A 21,929-nucleotide genomic window follows, 5' to 3' on the forward strand; every position below is an offset into this window, starting at 1 on the left:
TTTTTGTTTTTTTTGTTATACTTTTTTTGTGTGAGTGTATTTAAGTTTGTGTGTATGCATGTGTGTAGGTGTGTGTGTGTAGCAGTGAGAGTGCGACAGTTGATAATCTGCTAAGACTGTTAAGGCATTAACGACACGTGAGAAACAAAATGCACATTAACAGACTGTTGAGGTGTGTGTGCTGGTCTGTCATGTTATACTCGGGGTCTGTGCAGGCAGACAGGATGTCAGACAGACATGTATAGTTATCTTAGAGCATAAGGTGTACCTGACACGACTGAAGAGCTCCACGTCCTACATTTATCTACATGTGAGTTCTTCCTACAGCTGTCGGATCAACACAGTGGATAGGTCAGTAGACTGTGTTCCTTTGTATTCAATTGTTGTGTTAATTGTAACCTACTTAAAATCAGACTTTGTGTGCAGCGTAAGTTACCATGTCGATGTACTCTGGTAAGAAGTGACCTGAAAACCTGGGATTAACCCTGAACTTACCTTGTTAAACCAAAATCCTACTTCAGAGCACAGACCTCTGGTCTTTTCATCAGAGGGTCCTGCTGCCATGGACGAGCTGGTGAAACACCTGTCCAGGTGTCAGCACATTGGCTGGATGAAGGTGATTGGTGAGTTGATGCTGCTGCTCAGTGTTAGGACATTATTTTTATTATTTATTTATTTATCATTATATTATATATGATATATTATTTATTATTAGACATTAAATTAAATTATATTAATAATATTAAAAGGAAACACTTTCAGGGTGAGACACTACATTTTTAAAGTTTCAATTTATTATTACCCATGAAAATGTTAAAATATGTTGTTTTGAAGTCCAATTAAGAGCTTGAAATAGATGATAACCCTTTTGATTTACCTGTCCCTCTGACATGATGAAAGTTCAGTTTGTCATTCCACTATATTTATTAGCTGCAATATTTCCATTTTTTGTAACTGTGTTTGTCAGACTGAATTTAGCCATTGAGATTGTAGCTTACATGAGAGCATCAGGGATGCGCAGCCACAACAAAAATACATATAATCAAGATCAGCTCTTCGCGGAAGTAGAAAGAATAGGAGCAGAACTGCTTTTTGACTGGCACACTGAATAAACAAGCCAGCAGTAACTCTAGCCTTGAGTGTTACAGTATTTCCACCTCCCGATAGTGTGTGTTGTGTTTATATTGCGTGGCTGGAGTTTTGTTTTTATGCGAAACAAGTCAAAGAAATCAGAATCACAAAGCCCTCTGCTTGCTGTTTGATGGGAACTTTGAAAACAGATATAATAGAATACAATTAATACACATAAGAGAGCTCTAAAAGGCATAAATAAATTGTCTGAAATGTAACGAGTCTTCAGAATGTTACTGGTATCTGTTCAGCTTTTATTGTAAATACTCTCTAAGTTCATTAAGTACCAAACCTGTAAAACATTACTACATGTAGTAGTACTGCTCCTACTGCACTAATACTTGAATATTGTGATGATGTCACAGAGTTGAAGAGTGCCCCCATCTATTGGCTGTCATGTGGTCAGAGGGCGGAGACTGGTGTCTGGAGTAAAATGTTCTGCATTTTGTCAGACTCTCAGTTACTGATGCTCAACAATCTGGAGGTAAAACACAAAAACACATTTTCGTCTGTCCACATGCATCTGAATTATCTTCTTCAGCTTCTCCTACTGCTGCTTCTTCTTCTGCTTCTTCTTCAACTGGTTCTGACTCGACCGCAACTGCATCATCTCCTTGCATTTTGTTGCTTCCCTTCTGCTTCCTCTGGTGCTTCTCTTGCTGCTCTTTCCTTTGCTTCCTCTGTTGATCTGCACTTTATCCAACTTTTTTATTCTGCTGCTTCTTCTTTTTCTGCTTCATGATGTTCTGCTTCTTTTGCCCATGCTGTGTCTTCATCCTTTGCATACTTTCCTGAACTGTCTCCTTCTGGCTGCTTCTGCTTCTTTTGCTGCTTCTGCAACTTTTCTTGGGTTCTCTGCTTGTGCTTCTGTTTCTTTGTCTGCATCTTCCTCTCTTGTTGCTGATGTTTCTTTGCCTTCTGCTTCTTCTATTTCTGCTCCACCATTGTCTTTTGCTTCTTCTGCTTCTTTTAAGTCTTCTTTTGCTGCGGCTGCTTCTGCATCTTCCTCTGCTTTTTGTTCTTCCTCTGATTCTTTGGGTTTTTTCGTCTTCTGCTTCTTTTTTTCTGCTTCTAATTCAGTATCTTTTTTGCTTTTTCTTCTAACTTTTTTTATGAAGCTTGTTCCTTTGCTTCCCGCTCTTCTTTTTCTCCATCTATTCAGGTTCATCCTCTGCTTCTTGCTGAGAGGGCGGAGACTTGTACCGTCTGGTTGCTGAGATACACTCTCCATGTGACCTCGGGGCCTCCTCGCCCCACCCACAAAGGTAAGGAGGACGAGAGGGTTTCACGGCTGCAGAAGAAGAAGACAGACAGCTACAGACAGACAGACAACTACAGACAACTTTGGACAGACAGGAAACTGCAGACAGGTAGAGACAGACAGACAGGTGATGGATGTGGAGTTTGATGCAGAGTTTAAAGACTTGAACGGTAAGAAGAAAACAATATTTTTTTGTTTTCATGTCCATATTTATGTGTTTGCTGCTGCAACAGGATAATCTGCTCTGCTTAATCTTGATGTAATAATGATAATAATCTCATAATCTGATATCTGAGGTCAGCTGCCATGGTAACATAACTGAATGCTCCGATACTCATGAGGTTATTTAACCCAAGACAGGTTTACATCACCTGCTGAGAGTCAAGGGTAGTAGAGGAAAGGTTCACAAAATTAATACAATTTTGCAAAATGTTGGATTTGAAAAAAATAATCTACAAGACTGCTAAATAATGTTGATAAAGACATTGAAATCTTGATTTTTGTTTAAAATCCCTCCGATGTTCAAACTAAACTTAAATAGAAGACCTGAACAGACCTGTTTTTCAGAGTAAAAGAAAATAGACAACAGTTAACTTTTTTACACTTTTCCAGTTAATTAATTGATTCAAGTCAGTATATCCAGGAGATCTCTGAAGAGTCTAGAAAACATGAAAAAGAACCATCATGATTTTGATTTTCAGTTTCCTTTTTTCACTTGAAACTTAAAAACCCTGATTTTACAAAAAAAGAAAAAGAAAATTATGAAGTGTGTGAGTGTTATAAACTGAATGTGATTTTATGGGGGATGAGAGGGTACCCCCCCCCCCTCCCTTATTGCAATATGTCTAAAGCCTCTATTTAGCTAAGCTGCTACAAGCGCTCGCTGCCAACTTCTTTTTAAATTCATATATATGGAATCCACTTTATAGTAGAAATGTACATTTTATGACCTTTTCTTCAAGAATTGCACAAAGCAAACGCTCATCTGGTTAGTTCAGAAGAAGACTGTACTCCTTTAATGATGAGGAACAGTCTGTTTTTCAATATTTAAAGCTTTTTACTGTAGGCTAAACAGCTCAAGAGACCTAATTCCACTCCACTCACTATTTGATTACTTCAAAGAGGCAAGCGCATTGAAATATGCAATAAGTAGATGTCAGTATATTAACAATATTAGCATTAGAAAATGCAAGAGCAACCCAAGTTTGGGTTTGTATTTATTTTATTTATTTGTTGTTGTAATTTTAAAGTGAATAGGTACTGTATTGTCATGGTACAAGAGAAGACAGCAAAACTTTGTTTGCAATCCCGTACAGCAGCGTTATAAAATCATGTCAAATGCAAAAATATATCCATAGCTGTGTACATGTAGAAATAGTTGTGCTACAGTACATTGAGTGAAAAGTGAAATATGTTTTAGACAGTACACGTCTAGTTATTGTACATGACTTGATATACAAGCAGTTACATTACTGCAGCTGAAAGGATAAATAAACAATTATAGTGCAGTTAATTAGTGATTAAATAAATAAATAGTTATTATACAAATAAGAATTGATGATTCAGCAGCAGGAATTCAATAATGCTAATAATAGTGTTGTCTTGTTTGGGAGAGAGAGGTCATGGGTTCAAAAGTTTGTCTGCAGCTTCGGGAAAGAGTGCAAATCAGGAGTCTGCCTGAGAGAAGGGTAATGAACTTTGAATGTCCAGGATGTGATGTGTCCCTTCTGACGATAACAATTTGATCACAGGGCACTTTAGTTAATCTGTTAAAGTCATTAAACTGTTTTCTGAAATGGTAAGATATTTGTAGAAATCTGTAGAATTACATAAAAACTAATTTCACAATAAAGTGCCATTCATTAAAATGAAACTGATAAATTATTCATTTCACATGGATTATGTGTTTCTTATACTCATCAGTCATTAAAACACTCACCAACAGCTGTTGGTCACCTTGGCAACCCTGACACAACCAATTACCATGGCAACAACTATGGCTGACTGCTGCTGAAAAAACGGCAAACACTCCCATGATGCACTTTGTCTGTTCCAGATGTTCCAGAGAGAGGGTTCCGTCGACAGAGCATGCCCAGCAGCTCAGCGGTGGACACACCCACCGCCAGAGTGACAGTGAGCTCATAAAACACGCACACACGCGCACACACGCACGCACGCACACACACACACACACACACACACACACACACACACACACACACACACACACACACACACACACACACACACACACACACCCTCTCAGCTGGGATCAGCCTGCTGTTTCCATGGTAACAGGAGCTGAGCTGCTGTCAGCTGTGGATCAGCTGACTGGCTCCACCTGTAGTTAGAAAATGGAGATACAGATGATTTACCGACTGATGTGGTCTCTCCCAGTGTATGTGTGTGTGCGTATATTTGTGGGAGGGTTATTGCACATCGCATATTTTTTCACATATTGTACAGGCCAAGTAGTTATTAATTGAGTCTGCAGCTAGTGGGATTCTCCAACATAAACACATCTTTTTTTGTGATAAGTCTTTCTAATGTGAGTTTATTTATGTCTTTTAATATCTCATTAAATGACTCTCTCATGGTTTTTGTTTCACAACTATAACTGTAACAGAAGTGTGGCACAATAATAAAGACTGAGGGCCGAGTTTATCTTAAAAGGAGAAACAAACAGGTTCAACCTTAAATAGTCCTTTGTGGCTCTTCTGGTCTGAAGTGGAACAGTGTATTTATGTGGACATTTCATTTACTCCACAAACAAGCAATTAATCATTAATGATCAATTTGGGGTTGTATGGTTGGCACTTTCACGTCACAGCAAGAATGTTCCTAGTTTGAGAATCAGCTTGGGCCCATTTGTGTGTTGTATGTGATTTTCATGTCCACATTGCGTTGGCATTGGTTCTTTTCGGCTTCTTCCCTGAGTCCATAAACATGCTTGTTAGGTTAATGGGTGACTCTAAATTGCCTTTAGATGTAAGTGTGCTTTTGAATGTTTGTCTCAAGCATCAGCCCTGTGATTGGCTGGTCACCTGTTCAAGGTGTACTCGCCTCTGGTCCAATGACAGCTTATCAGTTTAAGATGATGGATGGATGAACAACAGTCCCAGCCTTTAAATGTTCCTTTCCACAAGAACTGAAATTCACAGAAATTCTTCAACAAGAATGTTGAAAAAAGAAAAAAAAAAGGAATTCATTTATTTAATAATTTCAAATGATTGGCAATTCATCACTCATCTCCTTGTCCTTCTCTTTTTCTTCAGGGGTTCCTCTCTCGGCGGTTAAAACAGTCTCTTCGTCGGACTCGATCTCATCCTAAATTGCCTCGTCCGACTAGCATGAGGTCTGACATGATCAACACAGCTGACACCAGGTAACTACCTCAAAGACACATTATTCATTAAAGTTCTCCAGATTTTCACAGTGTTGTATCTGATGGCCAGACTGAGTCCCATTCCCAATGCTCCCCCTTTACCCTCACCCTAACCCTTGTTTGGAGTGTTTACTGGGCAAATGGCCCTTCTAAACTGGACTGGATGGATTTATGGCTTATCTTGTCTCTGACCGCTTAAAGCCCCGATGAGGAGTTTTTTGCTGATTATGAAAGAGACTGAAAATACTGATGCCTCTGTATGACCTACAGAAGTAATAAGTGTCCATCAGTAAGAGGATTGATTGTTTTTAAATAGTAATTTCAAAAGCTTGTAACCACTGCTGGGTAGGTGTCAGATGAAGTGAGATACAACCCGCTGCGGAAACAGCCTTTGTTGTTTTTTTATAGCAAAGATTCACAGTGATACCTAAAATCGTTAAAGACAGCGCAATGAGATTCTTCATCGCAAAACACAACTTGTGTAAAGGACAGAGATCGGGACCAAGATCTGCAAATAGATAAAAGATACTGCTCTGTCCACAGGGGGCGCCAAAATCAATGAAGCACTTTTACTTGCCACGTTTACTCTTTCACACATACATACATATATTGATAGCAGATGCTGTTATTTTACATTGCAGACTGACACTCAGAACCTCATCGTATCATTTTCACACCCTTATGGGATCAACATTGGGTTTAGTGTATTCAGCATATTGTCTGCAGGGGCCTTCATTACAGTAGTTATGATCTACTGTACTAATAACAGCCACAAAATAATTGCCCTGTCTACCCAAGGCAGCTTCCTGAAACACAGAGAAATACACTCTCATGCCAGTGTGCGGAGATACCTTGATTTATTGAAACTGAGTTCATTATAGAAAAAACAGCATTATTCTGTTTCCATACATAACATGGTTGCACTTCAGGATTTAACTGAACATCTTAAAATGTTACATGTATGGATGAAAATGACTAAAGAAATACACAGGTTTCAATTTAACATACAATGATAGAAGATCATCTCCAAAAACTGTATGGTAGCTCTACAAGGTGTCTACCCAGAAGTAACTGTTGTTAGGGCGACATCACAGGGAATCAGTCTATATCAACCATACAGTGACTGAGGGGGAGGAGGGGATTAAAGGAGAAAAAGGGAGAGGGGGGCTGGTAACAATGATCCAATAGAGGAGACAGGAGGAAAGGAGAGAGGGAAAGAGAGAAGAAAGGGAAGGGGAGGAGGAAGTGAGAAGAGAAAAGGTGAAGATTGTGAGGAGAGGGAAGAAGAGAGGAGAGGAGACAGTAAAGAAGATGAGGAAAAGAGGAGAAAGGAAGTAGGGCAGCCTCACTGCAGGGGAGGGGCCACTGCTGACTGAGAGGGCGGTCGAGTCACATAGAGAGAGGGAGAGAAAGCTGTAGCTGCTGAAGCGGTGTAGCATCCATAGCAGCAAGCTAAGAGACAGACAGTAAGACATACAGACAGACAGACAGCCGGACAGACAGGCAAGTATCAGCCTTTAACCAAACAGCGTCAGAATCAGCAGGTTTTCCATCTTTCTTCCTCTCTCCTCCTGCTCCTCCTGCTCGCTGCTGAAGGAGAATATGAATCCATAACCCCCACTCCTCTCCTCTCCTCCTCCTCCTCCTCCTCCTCCTCCTCCTCCTCAGCATTCACAGGATGCTCGGTGAGTATCTGCACTGATCCTCTGCACACATTAACAGCCTTTGTCCTCTGTTTGTCTGAATGGATGAATGTGCTGCAGTGAAATTGCTGTGTTTTTGTGTGTGTGTGTGTGCATGTGTTTAAGGGGGGGCATAGTGGCGTCTTCTAGCTGATTTGCATGACCATGCATGCTGCGTTTCTGTCTGTCTGTGGCTAGCCTGGCTTTAGTCTGCACACAGCTAGCCTGGTATGTTAGCATGTGGCTAGGCAAGACACACGCTGTTAGCCAACATGTTAAGCTAAACAAGGTTAAGCTACTGCACACAGACACACACTCACACACACAGCCACATCCCTGAAGAATAAGCTTAGTAAGCAGCTAACCTTAAGCAGCTCCTTAAGATAAAGATGAGAGATAACGAGCTAAAGAAAGAATGGCAGAGGATCATCCTTTTAATGTCAGGATTGTTCAGATGTGTGTGAGTGTCTGCAAAGGTCAGAGGTCACAGCTGATCCCCCCCTTCCAACCACCCACCCCTGTGTGCAGAGTCACTTTCTTAACCACTTTTATAATTCACAAAACACACAGATAATTGTCGACATGTAGTACGTTCAGATGTAGAATCACCTCGAATGTTGTGTTTGTTTGTTTATTCAATATGGAAAGTTTCTTTTCAAAAATTATTTGGCTCCTCCCTCACTCTGATGTCATAGACTCAGAGGTCGGCTACATTTGATGACCTTCGTAGCTTTGTTTTTTTCCTTAGCAGATCTGTGAACACATCATCTTATGGGCAACCAATCTTTTCAGATAAAAAGTAAGCGTACACCTATGTACTAAGTCGTTTCATTCTTTTAAAAATGCTGAGCGTTAGAATCTGCAGCAATTGTTTCGAGTTTAATACTCCTCAATATCAAAAAAGATTAAAGTCCTTACTGCTTGTCTTATCTGAATATTGAATTTGAATCTTTTTCTTGAGATTTTCAGTTGTTATGATCTTTTCTTTTATCCTCCTTTACTCAGAGATTCTGATGTTACTCAGCCTTTGTACTTTTACGCTGAACCAAACATTGCTGCCATATTGGGGTCTAGTGTGTGATTTCACCAAGTTTTGTGAAGATGTGTGACATGCAAACAATTAGAGCTATCTTCATATACACAAACATAGAGTAGTTGTGTCCTACTGGCTCCCCCCTTTACCTGGATGCCATTTCACATCTGTTATGCCTCTGTTACTACCTCTGCTGCTGGCTCAGTGGCCAAACTTGACCTCCTCATAACTCTGTCTCTTTAGCTTTTACATAAATGTCTAAGCATAACACAGGCGTCTAGAATAGGCTATGGATAAAATTATTTTTTTAATGGTTTATATGCCTAAAACTCCAAACTTAGCATGGAAAACAAAGTTCATCAACACTGCCCTGCCTGGTAGAACAACCACCGCTTGTGATTTTTCTCAGGAATAGTGACTCAACACAAACACAAACTTTGTACTTAGATGATGACTAAAAATGCAAGGGCTTTATTTGTTATTGATTTGATCACCTTTGTGTTCCCAAAATAAGGAAAACACAATGACTTAACAGATGTCTATTTAACCAAAAATCCTCACATTGTAACTTTCCACTTTGTGGCCTTGAGTTGTATGGACTGACCAGCTGATTTTAACATGAAAAACATGTATTTAACAATGTACGTATCTGTGAGTGATTCACATTGCCTTGGGGTTGCACTTTGCAAACATTTAGATCTCTGCACATCATGCAGAGCATAAGGCATCTAATTTTTCCTTCTGAATACTCTGCACCCTGAAGGAGCTTTGCAACCTGTTGGCTTCAGTTCTTTTATGATTATCTGAAACCTGTCTATGGTCATCTTTGTGCAGAAAAACAAAAGAACTGGTTGAATATTATCCACTGAAGTCACTTGTGTGCAAACCAGATGGCCTGGGCTGCTTTCAGATGACATGGCTTTTGATATCTTCTTTGCTACTGACTTCAATAGAAATTAAAGGAGTCAACCGGGCAGTGTTGGCGGAGGCCATCCTGACAACAGGGAATATAGTGCAGGGATGATTTTCTGAAAGGGTTTTGCTCATGGCACCCCAGTGCTGACCCTGCTGTTAGCTCAACACAGACCTTTAAAAGAGGTTGCAGACTGATGCCCGCCGGTGCCTTCCCTCCCACTGTTCCCATGCACAGTTCCTCTCCTGACAACTCCTGAACCCGCTGTATCTTTAACCTCTTCAGAGTCCTGTTTGGAGCTGCTGTATTTCACCTAAGTCATTTGAGATTATTTTGTCGTCACTTAGACTCTGTTGAACAGAGTTGGGGATGCCTGTTGGGAAAAGCCTTTTTTTTTTTGTTGCATTGGAAAACTTCACTGGAGCAATGAAATTAATTGTGGCCAGCTTAACTTTGGCTATCATGCAAAAATAAGTGTTTGGTAACTGCGTAGCTTCATGATGCCAGCTTTCTAAAACTCAGTTGTAGTCTGTCTTTGTCAAAACCAAAGAAAAGCAGTTAATTACAAACTTACAGATTGACATGCCAAACACCTGGAACAGGTACTGTCCCCGTATTTAACAATTCCTAGTTGATTTTCTGGGTATCATCCAGTGTGTACATGATGAAGGCTAAAGAGCCATGTGCTCCTTCGCATGGTTAGTAAAACAAAGTACAGGCCAGATCACTACAGCTCTACCTGGATATCTCACAGAAGCTCTGCTTGAAAAGCCTGACTGAAAAACAACCACACAATATATTTAAACTTTCCATCACTGACAAGAGGCAGTAAAGAAACACTCATTGTCTTTTAGGTGTTTGTGGTAGTTTCAGAAAAACTGACATAGGGCTTTGGTGAGAAAAAAGAAGGAATGCTATTAGGACTACAAATTGAAACCTGAATTCTTCTGTCACCTAAAATTTGTAGAATCTGTTTATGGAAATTAGCGGACAACTCATAACCAGGAGCTGATCAGGAGCTTCTGTTGGTACCAATGTTGGGTCCTTTGTTGACATCAGGAACATCAGACCCGCACCAGAACACTCAGAGTTTCCTGTGACCTGCTGTTTCAGGTGTGTGATGCGGCGGCTGCATTGTGGTAGCCAGGAGTCCTTATTAAGCACCGGCTGTGTTTCATCTTTGGAGCTCAGAATGGACCAATCAGTGGTCATCAAACCAGTTCACTCCTCCCTACTGGGACAGGACTACTGCTTCGAGGTGACACAAACACACACAAACTCACACAAACACACACACACACACACACACACACACACACACACACACACACACACACACAAACCTTTCCATTTTCTGATGTTTCTGTGTTAATGACCGCTGACCTTATGCTTTTTAGGTAACAACCTCAACAGGAACAAAGTGTTTTTCATGTCGATCGGCAGCAGAAAGAGATAAATGGATGGAGAACCTGAGACGAGCTGTTCATCCCAACAAGGACAACAGCAGGAGGCTGGAGAATGTGCTGACAGTGTGGGTGATCGAGGCCAAAGACCTGCCAGCAAAGAAAAGGTAAAGGCCCCACACCAAAAATCTACTTCACTGTCCATTACTCTAACATGTAGAGGTTAAGTGTGCCACACCAAAACCTGCTTCACTGTACTTCATTTTCACATGTGGACATAGGGGCACTATACCCGCTTTGCTGTAATTGTTTTTGGTATAGAGATGTACTCAAAAACATTCACTGTACTAATATTCAAATATGTGTAGATGGGGTACTATATACCATAAAGAAAACTACTTCATCAAACATTACTCTTCCTTGAATATATGGGTAGAATAACACTTGAAAACAGTTCACTGTCAACCCCCTCGGTGCTCCCTCAAATGCCACGCCCCTCACTTACATGCACAAGTGCTGTTGGTCAAGAAGTGGACCTCATGCTTTGAGTGTGGGCTAGTGCATGCATGGAGCAGAGAACGAGCAGGGAGACAGGGAGGCATGATTGGTTCATCAGATTTTTACCTTGTGGCAGACATTGGTCGAAGGTTTTACAGGCTTACAACTGCTACAGATGACAGATTTTCTTTGTTTCTTTTTCAGAGCACATGAATTATTTATTTCTGTCAGGACCTATAGACAATTTCAAAAAAAAAAGAAAGAAAATTACCAAGCCTGCCTTTAACATGCAAAGGTGGGGGTGCTAAACTTGCTTCCCTGTTGATAATTACAACATGTAGAGGTTAAATGTGATATACCTCAAAACTGCTTAGATTTGTGATTATATGAGGCTGCCACTGTAGCCATATCTTGATGAAAGTATGTAGTTAATGTAGTACATGTCTTGAAGTACTTTGGTGAGCGGTGTCTAGATAACTTGTAGAATATTTATTTCAGGTACTTCTGTGAGCTGTGTCTGGACGACAGTCTTTACGCTCGGACGTCGTGTAAGCTGAAAACCGACAACATCTTTTGGGGAGAACGTTTTGACTTCAGCAGCCTGCCGTCGATCAACGCCATAACTCTTCATCTTTACAAAGACACAGACAGGAAAAGGAAGAAGGACAAGAGCAGCTATGTTGGGCTGGTCAACATCCCTGTCGCAACAGTGACAGGCAGACAGCTGGTGGAGAAGTGGTACACGTTGAGCACACCGAGCACCATCAGGAGTAAGTGGCAAATTGATTTAACTAATCTTTCATAAGTCATTTTCAGGTTCCTTGTTGCAGTTACAGTAATATTGCATTAAGTTATACACCTTAAAATGCTCTTTGCTCAGTCAGAATCTTAATAATATGCAGTCTCATTTACTTTTTAACCCCATTAGTTGTGTCTTCAGGTCTTCCTGTCAGGCTCAGTTAGGTCCCATCCACACAAGCAAGATTGGAAAGCCTTTAAAGAACCTGAAAGACAAAGCTGTGGGTTTGCAAATTCTCATCTGACTAATTTAAGAATAACTTAAGACAACACAGATGAGTGTCAGTATTTTTATTTTCCTTGTCTGGATTATGTTGTGTAGTGCAGTGATGTGGATCTGCACCAGAGTCCAGAGAAACTTGCAGATTTTCTTTTAAATTTCTGTATGCACTAAAACTCCAAACAAGTACTTTTCACTGGTTTTCCACACTAAAGGTCACTCGGTGAAGCGTCTTTATTATAACAGATTTTCATGTTGTGTTGTGTTCCAGGTAAGTCGTCTGTACCAACGGTCCGTATCAAAGCTCGGTATCAAAGTATCGTCATCTTGCCGATGGAGCAGTACAAGGAGTTTGCAGAATACATCAGCTCCAACTACCTGCTGCTCTGTAACACTCTGGAGGCCTCCATCAGCCTGAGAGCTAAAGAGGAGCTTGCTGCCGCACTTGTTCACATCCTGCACAGCACGGGAAAGGCCAAGGTAACCACACCCCCTCTAGCTGGTCCCACTCAGTATTATTAGCACACCCACTGGGTCTGACCACACCTATCAAAATGATCCTGTCTGATAAACTTGACTCTAACCACTTTTAAAATTAAACCATCATATACATCACAGAAACACCAAGGCTAAGGTTACACAACCTACCTTACCACGTGATCCCACCAACCTCAAAAAACGTTTTCCAGAGTCTTTTACCCCAACCATCAAAATAACCTCACATCCTTTTTTTTTAAATGCTTTTCATTGAATACTCCTAAATGGTTGCATCTGAACCCATTGCTGGGAGTTCCCATGAGTCTTGGAATTCCTGAACTCTTACTTTTAAGTCATAAATGCCCTTTAAAAGAAAGTTAACTCCTATCTGTGGGAGAAAAAATACAATACAAAAATAATGTAGTCTTGCATGACCAGACCACAAACAGCATCACTTGATTTCTCAGTGTTCAATATTTGAAATTTCATTTTATCAGAGGATGACATTTAACCCTTTCTGCAGGACTTCCTGACAGACCTGATGATGTCAGAGGTGGACCGTTGTCGTGACAATGACCAGCTGATCTTCAGAGAGAACACATTGGCGACAAAGAGCATCGAGGAATACCTAAAGCTCATTGGACAGAAGTATCTGCAGGATGCCCTTGGTAAAATAAATATATCACACAAAATACACAAAACATACTACTATATACTACACACAACACAATACAGAACTATAGATGGTAAAAAAGTGTGGGGGGGGGGGCTTAAGCCACTAGGCAAAAAGCTACAACACGCCCAACTGTCAGTAAACTCAGCCACAGGGAAAGAGGAAGAAGTTTGGGGTAATATAAATGTATATTAATACTACTTGTGTGTGTGTGTGTGTTTTTAGGTGAGTTCATTAAAGCTCTGTACGAGTCAGATGAGAACTGTGAGGTCGACCCATCCCGCTGTGCGACCTCTGAGCTTGCAGAGCATCAGGCAAACCTCAGGATGTGTTGTGAGCTCGCCTTCTGCAAGATCCTCGACTCCTTCAGGTAGACAAAAATGCGCACAACTTACCCAAATTAAAAAAAGCATTTTATTTTCTGTACTCACCTCACCTACAAATATAAACCCCTATACAGGGTCTTCCCCCGGGAGCTGAAGGAGGTGTTTGCATCATGGCGACAGGAGTGTGGCAACCGAGGGCGACCAGACATAAGCGAGCGCCTCATCAGCGCCTCCTTGTTCCTGCGCTTCCTGTGTCCAGCTGTGATGTCACCTTCACTGTTTGACCTGATGCAGGAATACCCCGACGAACGCTCGGCGAGAACTTTAACACTCATCGCCAAAGTCATCCAAACCCTCGCCAACTTCAGCAAGTAAGTTTGGGCTTTTACTGTGAAGGAGCTAGAGAGCTTTTACTGTGAAGATACTGAAGGGCCTTTACTGTGTAGGAGCTGGAGAGTGTTTTTACAAAGAAGGAACTGGAGGGTTTTTACTAAGAAGATACTGCAGTGTTTTGTCTGTGAAATAACTATGCCACTTTTATTGTGAAGAGAGGGAGGAATTTACCTCTCAGGAGTTTGGATTGACTACATTTTGTGAAGTGCTTGGACCTTGAAGTACCTGGACCTGTGAAGCCCTGTATTGTTTGTTCACTTGTATATCTATACCTGCACAATGTGTTACCTGTATGTGTTACCTTTTCGTGTTACGTGTGGTTGCAGGTTTGGGACTAAAGAAGAGTACATGCTATTTATGAATGACTTTGTGGAGAGGCAATGGAGCAGCATGCAGCGTTTCCTGCAGGAGATCTCAAATCCTGATGGCCTGAACCACACGGCAGGCTTCGATGGATACATTGACCTCGGCCGAGAACTTTCAAGCCTGCACACTTTGCTGACTGAGCTCGACCAGGTAACACACCTGACCGGGGAACCTGTTGTTCAAAAAGAAAACCTGCTCTGATTTAAACTATCAGGACTAAAAGGATTATGAAATAAGATAAGACTAATTAATCAAGTTCTGTTTTTTATGGAGATGAAAACTTTGAGACGTATCGTCATAACTTTGGTAAAGAAAAAATGTAAGAATTTTCCTGATCCCAGCAGAGAGCTGAACTCCTGCTTATCCTGGACTGCGAAAAGTGAATTTTCAAATCCAGAGCTTTCTTGTCCAGATTAAATTTCTTGAACAACTGGGACCTGGGGATCAAAAAAAGCAGATTTATAAATGTAGGTAAAGCATTGGAGTCAGAGTGAATCAATATCTATCCAGAGTTTATTGTCTCCTTTGAAATAAACATTAAATGTCTGTATGAATAATTTAAGGATGTTATTTAACCTAATTTACAACCTGTCAGTAAAATGACTAATGACCTGCCAGTTTCCTTCTGTTTACAGTCTTTATGACTAGTTAAGGTAGCTGCTGGCAGTATCAGTATATTTCCAGTACAGATTATCAAAACGCCTAACTTCTCTAGGAAAAAAGGTTTTACCAAAACATCTGACTACTGCTCTAAACTCTATGTTACCTGTATATCAGTAAATAGGTAACGATCTCAAAGTGTCTCTCTACCAGTCTCTTTCTCCCATCTGTCCGCAGGCATGCCTGGTGAAGCTCGGTCCTCTTCCTCGGATCCTCAGAGAAGTGTCAACAGCTCTAGCTAACCCGGGTGGTGTGGTTCATCATGGGGGAATGTCAGTGTCCTCTCCAGAGCCTCAGCGTGTGATGTCTCCACCCCCTATGTCCCCACCCCCTCTGTCCCCGCCCCTCTCACCTCCTTTGGCAGCCTGTAATCCTTCCATTGGCCTGCAGGGTGGCGTAGGACTAGATGGAGGGTAAGCATCATGTGTATAGTCAGAGGTGGGACAAAAAGCACAGCAGCCACAATCTACACATCTGTCATACCACCAGTCTTTCAGTTCAATTTTTCTTACTAGTCTGAAGCTCCACTGTACTTGCTTGGTCATAATATTCACCATTCACTATTCATAGGTTACAAAAGCCAATGAGAGCCTGAGTAGTAAACAGGACTTTCTTTCTCTCCATTGCCAGAATTACACATAATACAGATGTGTCATCATAGGCAGTCTCATCCCTTTTGGTGAGTCAGGAGCAAATGCATGTTCTGGGTCGACTGTGGATCCTAAAATGCACTTTTCCAAGTCTGAGTCAAATGAGGTCAGCTGACTTGAGTTGGCGAAAGTTAATTCAAGTAGCCAAACAAAAATAACATTGTAACAAAACCAATTTACCGGAAGTTAAAAGTTTCGATAATCATTTTTCAAAGTAACGTCCACGTTAAAAATGTATTTAAAAAATGAACGCCGATGATTAACAACTAATGGATTAACCGACATTTGCCCAGCTCTGTGTATTATTAGCAATAGCACAGAACATATGATATTTACACTTCAACAAAAATGAACGGTAAAGGCCAAAAAAAGGTTTGAACAGTGCAGTTCAATGGGTGGTGGGATTTTAGGGTAACAAATTCACAACAATCCAACAAGAAGACACCAATTCTCTATTTCTAATGTATGATGAGAACAAAATAACTGGCATGTGGTGGGTATTGGGTTGCTAAAGTGGTGCAAGTAATCTGCTAGCTTAGTCATTCTTAGGTTGATCAGTTTGCTCAGTGGTTGCCACCAGTTTTTAAAGTATGTATGAGGGTGTTCAAGGAGGTTGTTAAAGATAGTCTTGATAGGTGCAAGGTTGTTCCCAAGTGGTACACAGGTCTGTTGAAGGGGGTTATAAAATGAGAGATTACTCTGTGTTTTTTGGTGTGAGCATGTGATAAAAAAAAACATTTACCTGTAACACATTCTAAATCAATGAATGGAAAAATAGTAAAAAGATCATTTGTTTTCACCCTTTTACACACACATTTACACTCTGATAGAAAAAGATGATACTGTACCTACATTAACCAACTGCCTATCAGTACTAATCACACTCACACACAGATGACTATGTCTAAGACATATACATTTGTTAACAAACTATACCTTAATACAGGAAAGTGATTTTTTACTTCCTAAACACATTTTATAAATAATTACCAATATGATTAGGAAACTCAAGATTGAAGACTTACGATGGTATTGACTATGAGTGTCTGTTTGTGTTTGTGTTTGCAGTTTAGTAGATTTCACTAGACTTCCCTCTCCGACTCCAGAAAACAAAGATTTGTTTTTCGTCACTAAAGGATCCAGTCTGCAGCCAGCATCAGGTGACTTTCAGCCTCCACCTTAAATTTAACCCCTGACCTCAGACTTCCTCCTTTTTGTCAGATTCTGATCTTTCTCGTTCTCATGATGTCATATCCTGCAGGCCTTCAGGGCTCTCCAGCTCCGAGCTCATCCTACTCTGAACCCAATGAACACGAGGCAGGGTTTGAAATGACCAATGGGGGCCGGAGGGAGGGGCAAGATCTGACCAATGAGAGCCGCAGTCTGTCCCTGGTTGACCTGCAGGACTCCTCCCCGAGCGACGGTCTTGACGACAGCCAATGGCAGCGCAGGACTGGGCTTCTTCCGCTCTCCTTCCAGAATCCTGTGTATCACATGACCACCACGTCACCACGGCCGCAGACAGATGCAACACCCTCCGATGGCTCTGTGGGGTCGCAGGGAAACGCAGATGAAAGAAACACCATGGCAACTAAACCAGCATTTCTCACCCAGATGTCTGTGGGTCTGGGAGGTGGAGAGAGAGTGGAGAGAGGTGAGAGAGGGGAGAGGATGTCGGCAATGTCAAGCAGCAGCAGCGGAGAGGAATACTCTCGAAGAGCTCTCTCCCTCAATGACACACTAACAGGTAGAATGAGTCAAATATGTTTCATTAAAAAATAACAACTTGTCTTTTTACTGCCTCTCAAACTGTTTGGGATTTTGGTGGATGACTGGTTATTAATCAGCTTACTTAACTGTAACAACCTACATGTCTTAAGTTTTATTTCTCTACTTATTTGAGCAATACATGAGCTTCTATTTAACTTGAGTCATAATTGTCTCAGTGATTGTTCTAATGATGTCACTTTTGCTGTGCCTCCCACTCAGGTACACCTGCTCCCCCTCGTCAGAACTCCTCAGGCCCTCAGAGACGCATCGATCAGCCTCCTCCCCCATCCTCAGCTCCACCGGGGCCTCCTCGAGGTCGGACTCCACCCAGCATGCTTAGTGGAGCCGGAGGCTCAGCATACCCACCTCGCCCCGCTTCAGGCAGCATGATGTCATCTAGTCCTGATTGGCCAAGCAGCGGCCAGTCCAGGCTCAGACAGACATCTTCGTCCTCTAAAGGAGACAGCCCCGAGAAACAACGGTCTGCTGCCAAGGTAACCACACTGTTACCATGGTATGGTGTCAGTCTTAATGGCAACAGGCTCTGTTTAACATTTAGTCAAGCACAGGTGGAGTCTGTTTTGTTGTTCATGTTGTAACTGTGTATGTGTGTTTGTGTGTATTTGTGCTTCTTTGCAGGCCCCCTCTCCCTGTGCTTTGGACCGTACAGCAGCCTGGCTGCTCAACATGAACTCTGCATCCTCCTACGGTGAGGCGGATGAAGATCGCCATGACGACGCTCTCATTGAGAAGGTAAGACTCCTCATACTTGGCTTGTACTACTGGAATTGTACATGTTCTGACCATATGTTTGTTTTTGTGTGTATTCAGTACCAGCAGGAGATTGCATTGCTGCAGGAGAAGTTGCGGGTTGCAGCCCTGCGGCAGGACGAGTGTGAGGCAAGACTGCTGGTCCAGGATCAGCAGAACCAACGTATGCTGCAGGAGTACCAGGTGAGTAACACACGTGATTAATCTGTAATATCACAGAGTGTGAAGCTGGAGCATCTCCTCAGTGGCTTTGCTTCTTTCATTGTAAAACTCCAATGCTTTCACTATTTTGTTTTTGAAATAATGCTGTTTCACCTTTCCCCTGAAGGGATTTTTTTGACCACTGTGTTTTTTTTCTGGTCCTTTTTGGACAAATACACTAACAGCTGAGTTAAAAGATGTGACAGATCATAGGACAGTTTAATAATCAGTCAAGTTGTTTGTGTAAAAATGTGCTTTGTTTACAGTTTTTACTGTAAAAGAAAGTAGTTAAATTAGAGTCACCTGTACAGAAGCTCACCTGATGTACTGGATGAGTGACAGTCACATGAGACTTTATTGAATCCTTCAATATAAACGGTTTGTGTGTGTGTGTTTTTTTTTATAGGCTCGGCTTGAGGACACAGAGAGCAGACTGAGGAGGCTGCAGGACGATAAAGACCTCCAGATGAACAGCATCATCAGCAGGTTTGAACACCTGTCTATCTATCTGTGCACCTGTCTGTACGTTAGAGAGGGGGTGTTGATTGTATTTTATGAAAATAAATATTGATGTCAATCTACACTACCCTCCAAAAATTGTAAAATAAATGATACTGGTACTGTTTTGGCCATTTTTTTTCATTTGGTGTAAAAGTTCTAGCTGTTTCTGCAATGACATTAAAACCTGCTTAGCCACCTTACATGTAAACATGAGATTTAAGCATGCTGATATAGAAGTTTTTAAGTAAGGAGACTGATAAAAGTAGTTGTCGTATCCTATAAAGGCACTGCAGCGATTCACATTAATACAGGTTTTTAAGTTTTCCATGAGGATGCTAGTACTTAACCCTTTACACAGAACTACCTGTAACATATATTGCATAATGCTGCACTTAGTTTGGTGGGGCCCATATTTTTTTATTTTTTTGCCCTGTAACCATAGACCCAGAATGTAAAACAAATGTACTAATCACTCACCTGTTTTAAGAAAACCTGTCTCATATCTTACCTGTGCAGGTTGATGGCCGTAGAGGAGGAGCTGAAGAAGGATCACTCCGACATGCAGGCTGTGGTCGACTCCAAGCAAAAGATTATCGAAGCACAGGTACCTTTCCGTCGACCTGTCTGCTTTTTTCTCTTTCTGTCTGAGACTTTAAGCACTTTGTGAAGTCTGCTTTACTTTGAAACTTACAAACTTCCTATCTGTCCCTTAGGAGAAGAGGATTGGGAGTCTAGATGCAGCCAACAGCCGTCTAATGGCGGCTTTGACTCAACTGAAGGAGCGGTACGCCGTGACATCGCAGAGGAACGGCCTGTCTCCTAGCAACACGTCATCTCTGCAGATAACAGAGAATGGAGAGTTCCGTAACTCCGGCAACTGCTGAGTCACAAGGACCTGGGCTCTGCTTGGCTTTGACTGCAGGGAGAGGGAGGGGCTTATCTGCATGATGTGTGAGAGACAGCAGGAGGCGGGCCTATCTCGTTAACCACACCCTTTTTTAAACCAACTAATTAACACTGTAGTTGTAACCACAGACCTGTCAATCAAATGTCACCTCCTACAGAGATGGATCTCTGACCTGACTCTGCCCCCGTTGCTATGGTTCCCCTTAGTTCCTTTTCCTTCCGTTTTGCATGTTTCTTTTTTAAGCAGCTTACAAATTCTGACATCATATCTAGTTTTCTTTTGGAACTCCCTGATGAGGGTCAGATACTTCCAACATCCAAACTGCACGTCTTTAGAAAAAACTCAGTACAACTTTACCTGTATCTGGCAGTGGCCTGACCAGCTCAACTTCAGCCATATATGATTCTGGTCCAGCTGGACAAACTTAAGTCTCTGTTTCTCTATATGGCTCTAATTAAATCAAAATGACTCAATTGACCCAGTACTGTTTGACCAAGACTGACGCGAAATGGTTCTCGTTTTGACTGGGTTACGTCTTATTTAATATTGCCCTGGTCTGAATGGGTTATCTCCAGCTACATATAGCTCTGGTCTTACATGGTCATCTCTAGCAGTATATGGTTCTTGTCTGACTAGTTAAACTCTTGCTGTACATGGCTCTTGTAAGACTGGGTAGACTCTGACTTAGGGTTGTCACAATGCCAGAATTAATATGATACTTGTAAAACTTAACCGATATCACAGCAAAAAAAGTTCACGGTACCCACTATGGGCTCATTTCTTTTATTTCTATCAATAAAAATTGCAAGCAAACTCCTTCACACTATCTAAATTGCATGAAAACATAAACCTTGCCCGATTTTTGTGCAGTTTAGACATTGCTCTGTCAAATCCTTTTGCGGCAGCCTTTGGTTATAAATATGACTGAAAATCTGGAGTTTTTCTAAAGCTTCAGTACTTTTCGATATTTTCTATCAGTAAATATCGATTGATTAATTATATCATTTTGAAACACAGGTATCACAGTATCAAACATTTTGACAACCGTTTGCTGACTGTATAGGGCTCTAGTCTGACTACATTAACTCTGGTTGTAATTGGTTCAGGTCTGATTGGGTAAAAGCTGACTTAACAAATGGTCTGACTGGGTTTACTCTTGCTGTAACAGACAACATGCAGTATCAACCATTTGTCTTTTGGAGTTCAGAGTTTCCTGAATATATTCAGGCTATACGTGTTTAGATTGAGGCTTAAAGGAACAGTTCAACACTGAAGTCTCAGTCAGACAGCTTCATCTATGGTTTTTAGACCACTGAGAGGATTAGCCTAGCTAAACACAAAGACTGGAAAAAGGGGTAAACTCTTTGTGTGGCTCCATCAAGGGTGAACCTAACTTTATTTGGTTGTGATGAGTGTTTGGCCACTCTGGGCTTCCGTAGAGTTGAATATTTAGTTGATCTGGTTCAGAGGTTTATGTGAGAGAGTTAGACGTTAGTTTGTGTTGTTTCAGAGAATTCTACTGATTTTAATGTAAACATCAGATTTTATTGTAAAACAGTAAAAACCTAAAATTGTGATGAATAGTTTGTGAACACACACACACACACACACACTTTCCTGTACAGGTTAGACTACTGGAATCTTGTGAACTATCCCGGACTCGACTGTCTCTCTGCTATGTTCACTGTGGCTTCTGTCTCTGTTCTTCTGTATTTATGAAACTCTCTGTTAGAGTTCCTGTTATTGTTATTTATCAACATCAGTATTTATAAAAGAGATGCTCCAATAAACTATTACACTATGAAACTGTTCCTACGGTGATGAGTCACACAACTGCAACTAGCAGTACACACACAGCCAAAACTGCATCAGCTAACCAATGGAGAGTCTCATTTCACATCCACTGAGGG

General features: G+C 41.3%; 1 protein-coding gene across 4 annotated transcripts; it reads left to right on the forward strand.

Annotated features, from left to right (window-relative positions):
* The first annotated feature begins 251 nt into the window (after positions 1-251).
* dab2ipa (DAB2 interacting protein a) lies at positions 252-21,825 on the forward strand. 4 transcript variants are annotated; one of them, XM_065966511.1, is made up of 22 exons: positions 252-351; positions 522-623; positions 1,497-1,615; positions 2,294-2,396; positions 4,449-4,525; positions 5,668-5,777; positions 10,519-10,663; positions 10,803-10,975; positions 11,805-12,076; positions 12,596-12,804; positions 13,325-13,469; positions 13,700-13,844; positions 13,935-14,171; positions 14,520-14,709; positions 15,397-15,632; positions 16,938-17,029; positions 17,131-17,616; positions 17,859-18,133; positions 18,279-18,593; positions 19,018-19,097; positions 19,629-19,716; positions 19,826-21,825. In XM_065966511.1, the coding sequence occupies exons 2-22, from the start codon at positions 563-565 to the stop codon at positions 19,994-19,996; spliced, it is 3,729 nt and encodes a 1,242-aa protein (XP_065822583.1). In that variant the 5' UTR covers positions 252-351; positions 522-562; the 3' UTR covers positions 19,997-21,825. The 4 variants fall into 4 exon arrangements, with proteins under 4 accessions (XP_065822583.1, XP_029134488.2, XP_020496417.2 ...); XM_029278655.2 differs by lacking the exon at positions 252-351 and having other exon boundaries at positions 18,279-18,392; positions 18,471-18,593; XM_020640761.2 differs by lacking the exons at positions 252-351; positions 522-623; positions 1,497-1,615; ... (1 more) ...; positions 4,449-4,525; positions 5,668-5,777 and adding an exon at positions 6,989-7,462.
* Positions 21,826-21,929: the final 104 nt, after the last annotated feature.

This window comes from Labrus bergylta, chromosome 2 (genome assembly GCF_963930695.1).
Source record: "Labrus bergylta chromosome 2, fLabBer1.1, whole genome shotgun sequence".
Taxonomy (NCBI): Eukaryota; Metazoa; Chordata; class Actinopteri; order Labriformes; family Labridae; genus Labrus; species Labrus bergylta.